We start from the raw sequence: 15,663 nt of genomic DNA, 5'->3' as shown, positions 1-15,663 counted from the left end.
CAAACAAACCCCTTTTAATTCCATGCCTGCCTGGCAGGGTGCTGCAGCCCCTCTCAACTGAGCTGAGTACAGGTATAATTAAGTGTATTTCCTCTTCTCTTGCATACAGTATTAATGGCAAAATACTGCAGAACAGCACCTTATTACCCAGCCAGCCAACAACACTGTTAACTACTCTTCAAATACAGCTTTCCAATAAAATGCACAGCCATTTTGTATCTTTATCAACACCTTATTTTTTACATTTTCTTACTACAATTTCATGCAAAAGTGTCAAAATTTAACTGGTACTGCTGCCCTCCCTCTCACAATGCCTGAATGAGGGAGACACTTCCTTCTGTTACATCTTGGGGGCAGCACCAACGTGTGTTTCTCTGTGGTTAGTCTATGTCAAGGAAGGGCCATATTAGCACACTCCATGTTCCTCCAGTCACAGCTAAATGCCACAAGATGTCACTGTGTCGCTAAAATGTTCGGAAACAAGATCAGGATTTGCCTAATGCACAAACACACAGCCCCAGAGGAACAAAAAAAAAGTAACTAGTAGGTGAAGTTTAATGTTAGAATTACAGGCTGCATAGAAAGTGCCTTATTTTAAGCTTCAGTACAGGTCTGATGTGAGTTGTAAGGGACAATATACAACATGCCTTCCAAAGAAGCTGAAATTCACAGGTCTTGAACATAACAAAGCACAGCTTACTGTTAAGTGTTATAATGTGCATTGCAATCATTAAATTACTTAGGCTTTCAGTGCCTTACCTTATAGGCCCTTGTGATTATACCCTCTGTACAAGGGGAAACGCAATCGAGGGAGTGTAAAGGGTTTGTCTAATATCATATAATGTGCTCTACAGTCAATCAGGGAACTCCAGCATAACTCTCCCAAGCCCTTACAAACACCCTACTCAAAGGGCACATCATCTTCCTTCCCACTACAACCTTCTGTGCTCCTTTGTCAAGGTCTTTCAGCAAGTGCATGTTGTGAGCGGAAGTATTTGCTCTGCATGAGGAGTCTGCACTGACAAGTTCTCAGAGCCGAAATACACTGGAGGAGGCTGGTGCCAGCTCCTGCTGAAATTCAGCACTAACTCCACACTCCTTTGAAATCCTTGCCAGAACTTCTAATCCAGTCAAGAAACAGCATGTTACACTTTTCATTCTGCTGAAAGTCCCACTACCTAATGCAAATATACTGTTCAGACATGCACAGTGTAACCAAATGAAGCCAGGGCAGTATCTGACTTGCCATCAGTGCTAGATGCAGCATTTTTCTCTTAGCTACAGGTTTAGAGCATTACAGCAATATGATATTCATATTATGACACTTTCCAATGCCACAATTCACTTATCATTATGCGCCTCTGTGCTAAGGAAGAAAATAATTCTTAAAAGTTGTTTTTATGAAAAGTTTTATGAACCAAAACATACCCAAAGGGAGACCGAGGTAATGATTACAATAGCAATTCTGCAAACAAAATATTTCACCTTACAGCTAGACTTCACATTGCTCCTCCTGGTCTAAAACCCTAGTCCCAGTGAGTCAACAGCATGAAGAGGCAGATAAGATCCTAAAGAACAAGACGAAGAGAAGCAGCATCCCCACTTACCTGTCATATGTCTCTTTGAGATCTCTGGCCAGTTTGCACTTGGGTAGAATGTGATGAAACGGTGACTGTGGCCCTTCTGTGGCTGTGGGAAGTTTTAAAACAAGAAAGCAAAGAACTGATTTCAAAGGAAAGAGCATGTCCTCTTCCCCCACTAGGTATCACCCAGTACCTCAGGGACAGAATCCATTTAATCTACAATCTACATCCTTGTTTAATCTACAATCATCTTTGCAATAACTCAAGTCACATGTTAAAATAATAGCAAATTATTGCCAGCTTCTCCTAAACCTCAACTCAGTAAAACATGTAACCATGAATTTGACAAGTGATGATTTTAAATGTTTTGGGGTTTATGCATGTTAGTTTTATTTTTTAATGCTTGCAGCAAGATGATGCATCACTGTCAGAGTTCACCTTAAATACTCCATATTATTATAGTAAATTGCTCTGAAGTACAGGCTGTAATGATGCTCTGTAACTGTTTACTAGCTATGGTAACAACATGTAAGAGTAAAGTTTTCACACAAGAAACCTGGTGACGCAGCACACAGCATTAAAGCATGGGAAATTTGCTCTAGGTTGGGTGAAGCAGGCTGCATATGAGTTCTTCCATCTCAGCCTGACAGGCAGATCCAAATGTGATGGTTCAGTGCCCATTCATTCTCCAGTGACTGCGCTGAACTGAGCTAGCGAGGGAAGTGAACAAGCTACTTCGCTTCTAAAGCTGACATATCTGCAGACGGATAGCGATCTTGGATGAGGAAAAATGCCGTCAAAAACTGTCAGAATGCTAAAGAGCACCAAAACTTGTTCATACTGATCCCAGCCACAAAAGGAGTAAGAAGGCACAATCAGCACTTTTTGAAGAAGTGCTCCTGGACAAATACATTCCTGCACAAAGCTAAGCTTAGCACGTACTTTCTGACATGGCAGACACTTCATCCTGAATAGCTAAGATCAGCTTGGCCTCCCTGGTCAGGTACTGGCAGCGGCGCTCCTCGTGCTGCAAGACTATGGCGATTCTTCGGGAAAGATTGTGTAAGCAGTTTATGACAGAGGGATCTGCATTGGCCTACAGGCAACACAGAAAAGAAACAGGTCAGTCATTCAGACAATCACATATACAAAACTACGGTCATGGGTAAGCAGTCAAAAAGCCAGGCTGGATGAGGCTTTCAGCAATCTGAACTACTGGAAAATATCCCTGCCTATGGCAGGGGGATTGGATCCAGGTGGTCTTTAAGGTCCCTTCCAACCCAAACCACTCTGTGATTCTATGAAAATAATTATCTTCAGTAGATATCAAAAGTCAGTCTCTTTGGCAATCAGAAAAAGCAAGGCATTTTCTCTAGCAGCAACAAAGCAGAAAGAGATGTCCAAAAGTAAAGAGAAGACTCTGGGATTTCTACACTTGTCTGTGCATCAAACAAACACAGTACCTATAGTATGAAACTCCTATCTGGTTATTTCTTCCAGTTGTTAATGGGCCTAATGAGTTCTGCTAGCAGAGACCAAAGAACTCAGTTTCATACAGCAAGAAAATAGTGTCAAGCTATTTGAAAAGGCAGAATGTCTTGATGTTCAGGTTAAATTCACCAGCAGTGTGAGGACTGCAGTGCCTTTAACATGGCCTATTCACTTCATGTTCCTATACTGATGTTTGTCTTATATTCTGACAAGGCAGGAACTATGTGAAAATTACCAGCATGGGATTGACAATTTGATCCCAAACTGGAATGAATTTGGATTTACACTCCCAAACATTTCACAAATATGGCTTACATTTAACACTGCATTTGTGCATGTCTCAGAATGAAAGTGCAGGAAAAATCTATCACGTAAGCACAGCCAACCAGGGAGTGGGGGGGGGGGGTGACAGGAGTTGGTGGCTCCAGTCTGAGGAAGCAGCTGCTTTAAATGTTTGTTACGACATTTAAAGGAATTTACACTTATAGCAAGTGATCACTTGGCATGTAACTAGCAAACTATGACTCATCATTTTTTGATTCCACTGTTCTTGCTGAGTCACGACACGTTGGTAACCCTGAAGCCTGAACACAGCAGGATGGGTGCTGATTACAGCATTTGGGACTCTGCCTGCTCTGTCTGCCCTCTGCAGATGGACTCTCATCTTTATCTCAGAATGCCTCCACCCACCCTCTGCAGTGCACTACACCATTCTAGGAAAAAATTTCCACTTGCTTCTTGCACAGCACTTTCCCCAAACTTGACAGCTCTCTATGAACTAAGGATGTCTCATTTGGCAAACGATTTAATGCCACATTACACACACAATTATAGCAAAATCATGACAGTGCCAAAATGAGAAAAAAAGCAAGTTGTCCCAGGAAAACCACTAGAAATTAGATTGTGGAAAAATGTGGGCTAGGTGTAGTCTTCACTGCATTTCAGCAAGCTCTTGTAATATGGTGAATGAAAGAGCATTGGTTTCAACACTTCTGCTTCCACATGACTCCATGTGCATCCATGTTTGTGTTCACATGTACATCTATACACACTTACCTACAACCAAAGCATGGCGCTTTACCAATACACTAAACAATACAATTCCTTGAAGCTAAGGTCTCTTAATGTGTGAAATCTAAAATCAACCCCTCTATTGCAAGTCCTGTCAGGGCTTCCTGACTTAAGAACGTCCCAAAGCACAAGAACTCTGGATCCCCAGCAGAACCCAGCATACAAATTCTTGCTTGGTTCAGACTGGCTGCTGGGGTAATCGTCTTGTGTGAAATTTTGCTCTTCAGCTGAGCTCAAGCCACCCAGACTGTGGTCATGGCAGTGTTAGCTGCCATGGAAAAACCACCAGTAAGAGAAGGACTAGTGCTAAAAGGAAGAAAACAAATATAAAATCATGACATTATATCCAGTCAAACAAAAATCAGTAATTTCCATAGAGGCAGCTATTTCAAGCCCCTCTTTTATTTTTAAAATGTTTCTTCATATGTGTACATGCCACAGAAATAAAATGATAGCTCCACAGATGCGACCTGCAGGCTGGAAAGAGAAAGCCAGAGCTTAAAAATCAAGTAATGCTCAAACATCCCGAAATTTCTAGGGTTTTACACCACCTAATTAGCACAGCCAGAATCCCTTAACACAGATACCAACACCTAGTCCATAGAGTAGGCCAAAAAAAATTCCAATCAAAACCTGTATATTTGCTCCAGGTTCTTGCTGAGCATCATAACCTACTTCCTCTTGTACCTTCTTCTCATTTAGAATGCTACAGCTGCTGCTCCCTGGTACTCCACATCTCATTGCTAAGAGGAAGTAGCTTTCAAATACTGTCTATTTCATTATAAAAGAAAAAAAAACTGCAACAAAAATCTTAAAGGCACTGAAAAAAGGCACATGTCCTTGTAACATATAGCATGAGCATACAGCATTGTTCTGAGCCAGCCTAGTCTTCTGAATGACTCTGCCCTGAGCTAGCTTGATTGACCAAGGCCATGGTGGGGACCTGACTCTTGAGGCTGGCCAAGCATGAGCCACTCTTCACACTGCCTGCTGCCTCTGCTTCTGGAGCACAGCTTATGGCCAGCTTCCGAGCTGCATGGAGTCACAAGGCCTCAGCAAGGTGCAGCTGTATGGATTTGGTCCTGGGCAGGAGCAGAACAGTCAGGTACAGAGTGTGGCATCTGACGCACAGGACAGTCAGACCCAGGCTGCCTCCTCCCACAGCTCTGCTGGTCAAACCTTAATTGCAGGGCCTAGAAAGTCACAGCAGATTACCAGCTCACTAATAATGGAAGACAAGACACATGCAGAACTTGCAACTGGGTTCATCTCTATTTTGCAAAGTGGTTTGTTGCATGTCTTTACATTCTGGATATATAAAACCAAACACTCAGAAAATGTCCAGAAGAGTACTTGTTTTCCACTGGGCTGGAAAACTTTCCAACTTGTCAGTGCCATATTCTACATTATTTAGGTCTGTTGTTTCAAATTCAAATCCAAAACCCAATGAAATGTTTTACAAGAGATTACTGGAACCTGAATCTACTGCATTCTCTTATACATCCAAATCACATCCTGCTGTCAGATGGAATGAAGACAGTCCTTACCCTTAGTGCAAACACCACGTTGAAGAGAATCATTGTGGGCATCTCTCTCTTTGGTGAGGGATCAGTTTTGGATACCTGAAAAAAATCAATTTTCAATAAATCCCACAGGCTAGTGTCAATTGGGTCCAGTAATGAAGGGGGAAAGAAGCCTAACTCAGTCACATAGCAAGTTTACTGAGAAAAGAGAGCAGAAATATACCGTTAAATTTGACTTGTAAAAAATAAAACTATGATTTTTATTATATTTTTTTAAATTAAAGTGCCACAGTTACTCTACGACACTGCCTTTTTTGGGAAGCTGTGAAGACTTAAACCAAAGCGTTTTGGTCATGCCCATGGAACACAGCAGTCTTAATAGGTGTCTTTACTATTGCATTTTAGCATCTTTAGGGACCTTACATTTCAATTCCCCATTTGGACTGAGTTATGTTACAAACTGTTGCTTTTATCAGACAAAAAAATGCACTCTAGAAGTGCAGTACTAAAATACAAGGTTTGTTTTTCCCTTCCTGCAGGATTTCAAACACATCTTACAGCCCCCCCTATTCTTTCTGCAGAAGACAGCTTCAGCCCTAACGAAGGTACAGACTTTCTGGTGAGAAGGAACAGTGGAAGCCATCACATGCAAGTTGAGCTTGTGCATTCAGACAAACAACTCTGAATCGAACAAGTGTCACCACAAGATGGAGCACAAAATCCGGAGGACATTTCTGCCGCCCTCAAAGTTCTCTGCTGAACACCCATCCATTCCCATGTGAAATCAGCTATAACCCATAGGGCCAAACACTCAGGCAACCTAATACTGGGTCTCTACCCAACACATAAGCATGTGTAGCTAATGCAGCATCTGAGACAGAGCAAATGCAAGCAGAGCTGCATACACCCTTCCTGACAGGTCCCAAGCATCAGCAGTAAGCTCCAAAATCTGAGTGCTTTCACTCAGCAGTCTTAAAAATTAGAGAAACCAAAAGCAGCAACAAAATTTTGGGGTTTCTTTTTAAAGTATAAGTGAAGTCCTATCAAAAAGGCCATGACAGGAGCGTGGTAAAGCCAATTTACTGTGTTTATTTGTCTGGTCTTACAGGTTCCAGGATGTCTCATGAACTTTAATAGAGACTCAAAAGCATTTCCAAACATAGGGATTGATTCTGTTCCCTCCTTAAAATCAAAGAAACTGGCACCATTAATATCAATTAGAATGCAGGCTAGATTTCATATCACCTCTTGTCCAGAAAAAAAAGAAGAAATGACTAAGCTGGAAGAGAAAATGCTGAAGGAATTTGAAGAATTCTGAATATTCCTACATAAAAGGTAGTCTGGCACACAGGATTAACGACTTATGTTCTTGTAATTCCTGAATCTCATCTGAGTAAGAATTTGCTGAGCTGTCCTATGGATTAATTTACTACAGTAAGAACCCTGGAGAAACCCAAACCAGAGATTGTCAGGTGTCCCCAGTCACTGCCTTTGCTTTATGGGAAAGGAGCTCCATCTAGCTTCCTCCTAATTGCAAAACGGTCCCAGATTTAGACTCAAGTGAACTAGCAGAGATGACTGCCATGTCTAGAAGTTTCTAGACACTAGAAACTTGTGTGCCTACTGGGGTGATAAGACACACCCAAAAAGATCCTACAAGGAGAAGCAAACTGTTTAAAGCACTTTAAAACTTCATTCATTTACCCTGATGCATTTTTATTTGGACATACTGGAAATGAAGAGACATTTCATGCAAATAGGATAAAACTGACTGGGAAGTGGAGAGAATGTATAATAATATGTGGTGAAGAAATGCAAATACAAGTTTTTAACCTCATTTACAGCACATTTAGGAAGTTGTGCCTTTCAGACAAGATTAACAAAATAAAGGAATCGGATACCGTGAGACAACAGGCCATGCTGTTAGGACACCAGCAAGTCTTAATGGCTCTGACCCATCCCAATGGAGTCCCTCAGGCTCATCCCTGGAGCCCCATTCAAGCTCAGCCCAGGGCCTGTAGGTATGCCTGTCTCCAGCCCCATTTCAAGGATGGGCCTTCAACCTATGTTGTCTGGTTAAGAACACTGCAGTCTTGTCCTCCAGCCCTTTCTCTGGTCCCATCTCCTTTCTGCTCCTGGCTGGGGGACCAGTATGAACTTTACGCCTGGTTCATCACTTGCTTTGACTGGGGCTGGTGGTGCAGTTGCACAGCTTGGGGATGCCTGAATTCTCTCTTCCAAAACAGCTTAAACATTTGAGGACTGAGTCTTGGTGACCCTACATCACATTTCTGGTAGACCCCAGACTGAGTTTTGAAAGTGGAACACGAGCATCTTTTGATGCTTGGAGCCAGCTCCTCACTTGGATTAAAGCAGTCTGGTCCTCTAAATATCAAGCAGCAGATGCCAACAATCTGTTTCCATCTCTAATTATAGACAGAACGATAAAATTGGCAAGCAGATTTTTTTCCTGGAAAAATGAGCGACTTAGTAAATGTGATGAAAAATGAGACCAAAGCAGTTTGGTGCGAGAGAAATCAGAGTTAAAATCAGAAATTACCAAAGCCCACTTCATTCTTACAGTCCATCTGTGACTTTGTCTACAAGATTTTAGACCTCTTTCAACTTCCTGCCTGTTCTAAGCAAGCCTTGTGAATGACCTTCAGCATCAGTAAGAGTTAAAAGCCAAACAAGGCTAATGAGGCTTCTAGACTTTGTGAAGGTTTTGGGTTTTTTCAGCTGCCATACTAATTAGAGGTGCTAAAAAGCTAACTTGCAATAACTAATATAATGAGAAACAGCTTTTGGGGCTGGACTGCTTAGTATTACTTCTCTTTACCCACACTACTTTTCTAGAGTAATCAGAAAGGGGCCCCTGAGAATCACTGACACAGCTCCCTCAGTTTGCCACTCACCGTATTTATCTGGAAGTAGGAGACAGCTTTGAGCATCAGGAAGTAAAAACAGGATCAAAACCCAACACACACATTCTGAATTCTGTTTCCCAAGCCACACAGTTTGTAAAGAATGCAGGTCCCCAGAGTGGACCTCGTACCATACCTGCCCCAGGGCATGCTGAAGCAATGTGGGATGGCCAACAAAGCGAACATTATCAATCTTCAGTTCAAACTTTTTGCCACACATATCTGACTTGGTAGCCAAAATTGTTGCCAGGATGACATCCGAAAACCTTGAAGAGCAGAAACAGAATTTATTACAATTTTCAAAAAGCATACCCCCAGAATATTCCTCCAAACAGAGATATATTTAACTCATGAGGTTCTGAAGTATTGGAAGTTGTGTTTAATTGTTGTACCTGGAGGACCACCAATTATGTAAAATTAAGAACCCCTTAATTACATCTCTCAGATCATCACAATTACGAAACAGGAAGCATTCACGACAAAGGCTGCAGGGTCATGCTTATTTAATTGCATGCTGAGCAAAATACGTTGGAAAGATTAGATGTAGTTCGCTTAAATATAAAAACAGCTCGAGTTAGCCATTGCCTGGATTTAGCTGCAGGTTAATGAACTTACTAAGCAACTACATATCGACAGCCTGTCACTCAAGCAGAGAGATCTTCAAGCTACCCAGTATGGCAGAAGGGAATGCAAGAAAGAGCTGATTCAATTTGAAGCAGCATATAGCCAACACTTGACCTTCCTTTCCCTAAGCTCATCACTGAGTTACTCAACAGATCCCAGCCTGTGGTCAAAAGACCACTGGCATCCTTCTGACAGTTGCCTGGCCTCACCTGGGCTTTTTCATTTGATAAACCAAACTGAGACAAACTCATGACAGGACAGGCCCTTCTCAGCACCAGCCATGGTGTTACTGGATTGCTCTGGATTGGGGGTGAGAAAGAAAGTAGCTACAAGACAGGAATGCAAGTACAGGAGTCTGCCCTGTAAAAGACAGCTACTGCTGCAAAACAAGTAAGAATCCAGTGTGACAAGGGAGGAATTCTGCAACTGCTCTTTCTGACGGCCTTGCAACACTGGCCTGGTCTCTACAAACACTTGTTTTCTTTAGGGTGCCCCTGAGATGGTGGAGCTCAAATCCACAGGGAGGAGGACGTCAGCTAGCTGCTGGAGGGAACTTGTAGAATAGGAGCACTGCAAGGTTTGATATTAGCAAGTTCTTTCCTCATCTGATTTCTTGGAGGCTCCCATTTAACCAAATTAATTTCAAACCAGTTTCTGATGAGACCAGTTTTTTAGGAATAAAAATGTTTATTTAATTTTCTTTATTTACATTCTGGGACGTGTCAGACCATCCCCCTAAACCAGGCAGGTATCCCAGATAACATAGTATCACTGAGAGAAAAGGGCAGGCATGGGTGTGTGCTGCACTCACCTTATCTCCTAGCCACAAGTGAGCCCTCGATGCCCAGAAAAGGAATTAATGTACCATTTTCCTGGCTCATCTGAGTTATGGAGTACTACAGAATTTGAGACAAATGCACATAGCCAGGTCTTCTGTCTGTATCCATCTGCATACAACTCAGGGAGCATTTCTTTTATGAGACCTATATATGCTGAAGATGAAGGACAACACGGGGGCTTTACAAACTGTCAGAGCCCCAGTGTTTGTACAAACAAGTCATCCTGACCACAGCACATTGCTTACATTTGGCTATGGAAAGAGCAGCTGTGTAGAAACTTCCAAATCCCTGACCACTGCTCCAAACACAGCTCAGGGCAAGCAGAGACAGGGAGACTAACCAGAGACTCCTGAGATCACTGAGCCTACGCTCTTTAGCCACCGCACTGGGCTGTATAACACATGGATTTCATGAAGAAAGGGCAAAGCATTCTCAAACAGGACCTGGACTGATGGTATCTGGAGATCACATTCAAAATAGAGAAAAGAGTCACCATGGCAGCAGTGAGTTTTCCCCTCTTTCTGCCCTGTTCAGCTGTGTTCACTAACAGGCTCAACACAGAGCCAGGAAGACTGTAGCAGCAACGGATGCAAAACGAGCATATGTTTCGGGGCGTGAAGGCAGAAAGAGGGTAAACCAGAAATTGCCTGTTTGTCAGTAAGAAATTAGTTACTCTTCCCTCCCCAGCCTTGGCGAAGGATACCTTGGGAGCTGGAAAACCGACCATCAGAATGACTTTCAGCACTGTGAAGATTTGTCTTTTACAAGAAATTACGCTAGCATATCTTTTAACAGATAGGTGTGATGCTGAATTAATAGTTCAGGAGTCCCCAAGGAGAGTTCAGGACATCAACAACCCTCTCTCTGCCCTACCTTGTAGGTGGCTCTGTGGGGAGGAAGAGGTGAAAAGGTAGATTTTGTAAAGTCCTCAGTAACTTCTCACTAGCAAAAACTTCTCTTTCTGGGAGAGTACTGTAACTGCAGCCAGAGGACATGCTCAGGATAGATAACCCTGTGATGGGTTACACAGATGCTACCTGATGGGTACAGACACCTGGTATCACCACAGACTCTCCCAAGAGTGACCTGGACTCCAGCCCCTTTCTCCTTGCCTAAATTTATTGGGTTTTCTGGTTTAAGGGTTTTCTCCCCCAGTGCTCCTCCTAATATATACATTTCTTAGCCCTCAGGATGATAGGGAGATTGAGGGACAGCAGATAACACTATTCCCATAATTTCATTTAATCATCTTAGAAAAGGACACTTTTACTTCAAATATTTTAATACTGATTTTGTAATCTCTGGGGTATATTAGATAACCTAAAAATACTGACTTATCAGAGCCCAAGAGTTTGTTAGAAGCAGATTAGGTTTCACAGTTGGGTAGTAACAGTCCCTTCTCCTTTTATGAGATTACTCTGAGCATTGTGATTTCCAGAGGGGAGCAAACCTCTCCCTTAAAAAGGAATTCAGCAGGCAGAAACTAAACACAAGAAACAAAAGCTTTAATTTGCCCCAAATATCCTACCACTCCTCTCATGAGCTCAATATAGCAGCAACAGCAGACAATCTCGCACTACCATACAAACCACACTAGTGCAGATCGACTGCTGTCACCAGCATCTCCTCTGGAAATCCAGCTGAAACAACAATTGCTTTAGCACATGGAAAAGGAGGGGGAAAAGCACCTCAAACACAAATTCACTTCTTCCCCCCAAGAATGGCTAATGACTTTTTATATACCACAGGAATTGAAAGCAAGGGGTTTGTAAAGAATTCTTCTTTGAAGTACTTTAGAATGGGAGCTGAGTATGTAGGTGAGCATCTTCAGGTTAAGCAGGGACTAGAGATGCTGTTTAATACTTCTGGGGTGCTGTGTAGAGATAAGCGCTTTTTCCTCCACACATCCAAAAAGGGGGTACAGTGCAGTCATCCAGTTAAACATAGCAGGGCACCAAGAACAATCAACCAGCACAGCTGCTCAAAACCAGGTCTCTGAAGAGTTCTCTGTCATTACTGTGAGATTAAATAGTTTACTCACTGATCTGTACTTTTAAGTCATTGTTCATTAGACAGCCATTTGTTTTAGGGCTCCTTGTTGGAATAACTATAACGGCAAGGCTATACTTGTTGAATTCTCAGAGGATCACAACCTTTCTCAGTTCACAGAAGGGACAGTACCACACCCATTCTGGATACCCTACAGGAAGCACAGAAATGTTAGTAGGCCCTTTGTAATTATCCTGGCATAAACCTTTAGGAGTACATTTTCTACAGACATTGTGATTTAGCATGTAATTATCTCATCATTTGGTGTAAAACAGAAACCAGAAACAAAGCACAATTATAAGGATGGTGAGAAAAGAAAGCCATTCTAGACAAAGGTGATCGTTTAGAACGTTTGGTCTTACCCCGAAACCAATTGCTCATCAGTTAGAGGACATTGGTCTCTGAAATGGGAACATGGCCATAAACACAAAACAAAATACAACAAAAGAAAATAAACGAGGCAAGTACACAAAATACAAAAAAAAAAAAAAAAAAAGAAAAAAGATAATATTAAAAACTAGGATGAAGTATTAAGGGTTAAAATTCTGCAAAGGAAATAAAACTATTGCAAAGAGTCAAAAGTTAATGATAGGTGAATTCCAGGGACATACTGCAGGCTTCGATTGGCAACATGGAGAAACAGGCCAAGGCGTTTTCATCTTTTCACTAACACCGGCTGCTGTAATGTGGTCCTACAATACACTGCATTTATGGTTCTGTATTTACATGCTATATTTTATTTTATGCTTACCTTAATAAAAAATAGAAGAGGTTACAGTCTGATTTAGAGCAGATTCTAAACTTCAGTTTCTTTTCTAGACTATTACTGGCTTTTTCACTAAAGGAACATCCTGTGCAGCCCCAAATGACCCATAGCTCTTCCCATACCCACAAGATACAGAAAAAGAGGATGCCAAACACTTATTGCATGCACAACCAGGATTCTACAATGGGCCTTGCACACAGAGCTGTTGCTTATTCCCCCAGGAATATAAACAAGAGATACAAGCCTGGCCAGACTCACAAGCATGAAATCATTTTCCAATTCTCTGCCTGTCCCAGGCAATAATCAGAAACTTAGGAAGAGTAGGCTGAAAAAGATTTCAAGGCAAACAACCTGAAAAGGCTCTTTACAACAGGCATACAGAGCAAGGCTCTGTTAACAGCTGTACTCACTTTTGTATCAGAGAAACAAACACTTATTTTCATTATAAGTCAACCCCCTCTTTTTTTTCCTCAAACACCAAGGAAAAACAGGACTTGTTTCCTGAAATAAATTTCCCAAATATACTGAAAAAATAATCTGATAAAAACTTTATATGGTCCACATTAGAAAGAGGATGCAAAATGAAAACCTTAACAATTATTTAATCCAAAAGACAGCAGATTTCTACTGTTCATGTTGAAAAGGGAACCTAGAGCAATCCTAAATGAAAAACTATACAAAGAGAGTGATATTACAGGAAGGGTGTTTAAAGGCATGGATGGACGAATGGAAAAGCACGGGCTTACAGAAAGGAAGCCTTTCAGAACACATACAAGGAAGAACACTGGAGTCCAGTGAAAGAAGGACAGAGGATACAGAAATGTTATCACAGGAGAACTACTGTTTGTTAGAAAGGGACATTCAACTCCTTGTTTGTCAGTAACTTGGGGTTTGTTATAACAGAAGCATTTGGCCAATTAATGACATCAATGCTGACGCAATTGCTAAACCCCTTTTGGTTAGTCAGTTAGGCTACTAAAAAATGCCAAGTCTGGTCTAACATATGTTGCTATACGTGCATCCTCATTAGAATCTTTGCTTGCTGACTATACCACTTTCAGAAAAACTACAAAACCCATTTCAAACCAATTCAACCAAGCATTATCTTAGGGCTTCTAAAGGGTATTTGCCTCATGGTTTTTTGGGAGGAGGAAGGAGACACAGGCAGTCATCTCCATGAACTAGGAGGGCTATGTATTACTAGTAAAGCACTCAAAAACTGAAGGATGTTTCTGAAGACAGCAAATGATTAAAGGCTGAGAAGAAGCTAACAGAGACAACTGACAGGCAATTTGTTTTGACAGTGATAGATTCTTCTGAATACCTTTTTGTTGCATAGCCACCATCAACACACCTCAACCATTTCTGCTGCTTGGCTTCCTTTTAAAGGAAGAAAAATCTGTATTCTGAAGACTCAAACTCACAGCTCCATTAAGTAGAAATTAATAAAAGCAAACACACACCGGTAACCTGTCATGAATAGGCTGCAGCTGTCTATAAAAAAACCAAAAAGCTTAACAATGACCAGGAAATTTGAGTCTAAAGACTAAAGGAAATCCAGTTATGCATATCATTATGCTATACCAAATGGAGTTAAGGCACCCAAACTGATCTAATGTTGCTCTTTCTGAGGCCATAAAGGAATAAATACACCTCAACAGCTCCAGAAAAGGGCAGCTCAAAAATAATCAATCTGGGTTCCAATAGCATGGGGAAAAAGCCACAGTGAACCTTATTTTTAGGCTACAATCAGCGCTAAATTGGTAGTAAATTAAAGACAGCCATCCAGTATAAAAAAGGATGAATCCATCCCTCGTAAAAACTACTGCAGCAATAAGGTAAATCTGAATCAACCTTTGCAATGTAACATGAGAACACAGGAAAAATTACCACCACCAGAAAACAGACTGGACTTCATGCTGGTGAAATCTCTCAGTTCATACTGAACCGAGTGCTTCAGGAAGAAGCACCAGTGCACTGTTGAAGACCAAACTCACAGAAACAGAACTGCCACTGGAGGAATGGCTCTAACTAAACCAGTCACTATTCCTGGTCTCAGTGGGAAACCACAGAACACATTCCGACCAGGAGCCCAGGAGTGAAGATTCAGAACACTGGTGAGGGAAAAAACCCCCATGGGCTCAATGACAATACTGGTTTTACAGCATATGTAAAGTGAACTCCTTCTGTTCCTAGTTTACAAATCATATGCATCACACCATCTCCAAGACATCTGCACTTTTCTGCCTCCCCTCTCCCTTTCAGATCTCTTCTACTCCAAGGTACCAACTTCTGTTACTCCTAAACCAGTCTGATACAAATCAAAAGTCTGAACAATCTGTTGTACACACTTCTGAAAATCCCTTTTTGCTTTGTGCTGGAAGAAGAGCCTGTGTACCTAAACCAGAAGTTTTAGGCTACAATCAGAATTAGGTACAGTTAAGGTACAAAGAGAAGTTTTAGGTATATAGGCCCTTCTTCCAGCACAAAAGTCTGGGGAAAGATACTAGCTCTGCCAACAAACCTCCTCTTGTCTAATATAAATTAACAGCACCAGCATACAAACAGCATCAGTGTTTTCTTCCACAATCTGCTGTCACTGAAGAGGATACATTTAACTGCTACATCAGTTGTATGGGATGCAGTGTACTTACAACACTGATTACACTGATATTGGGAAAAAGCTTTTCAATAAAGAAACACAGTTTGAATTTCTGAATGCAGATGCCCAGCCATGTAAGCAGCACAAGCAGTGTGCTGGACCTCAGTATCTGGCCTCTAACAGAACCAGCA

General features: G+C 41.6%; 1 protein-coding gene across 8 annotated transcripts in view; it reads right to left on the bottom strand.

Annotated features, from left to right (window-relative positions):
* NPRL3 (NPR3 like, GATOR1 complex subunit) overlaps nt 1-15,663 on the bottom strand; it is a 45,635-nt gene that overhangs the window by 26,697 nt on the left and 3,275 nt on the right. For 2 of the 8 annotated variants that reach the window (XM_061358217.1, XM_061358221.1), the window contains exons 3-7: nt 12,467-12,505; nt 8,729-8,858; nt 5,693-5,767; nt 2,526-2,679; nt 1,608-1,689 (exon numbers count right to left, since the gene is read on the bottom strand). In XM_061358217.1, coding sequence (XP_061214201.1) covers nt 1,608-1,689; nt 2,526-2,679; nt 5,693-5,767; nt 8,729-8,858; nt 12,467-12,505 — 480 coding nt within the window. The other 6 variants (XM_061358218.1, XM_061358220.1, XM_061358222.1 and 3 more) reach the window with 5 other exon arrangements.

The sequence above is a fragment of the Neopsephotus bourkii genome, unplaced genomic scaffold, assembly GCF_033783945.1.
Source record: "Neopsephotus bourkii isolate Nb327-2 ecotype Australia unplaced genomic scaffold, CSIRO-AGI_Nbou_v1 NB_940, whole genome shotgun sequence".
In the NCBI taxonomy this organism is placed as follows: Eukaryota; Metazoa; Chordata; class Aves; order Psittaciformes; family Psittacidae; genus Neopsephotus; species Neopsephotus bourkii.
Note: the sequence above shows the minus strand (reverse complement) of the source record. Positions and strands in the feature narration are given on the sequence as shown.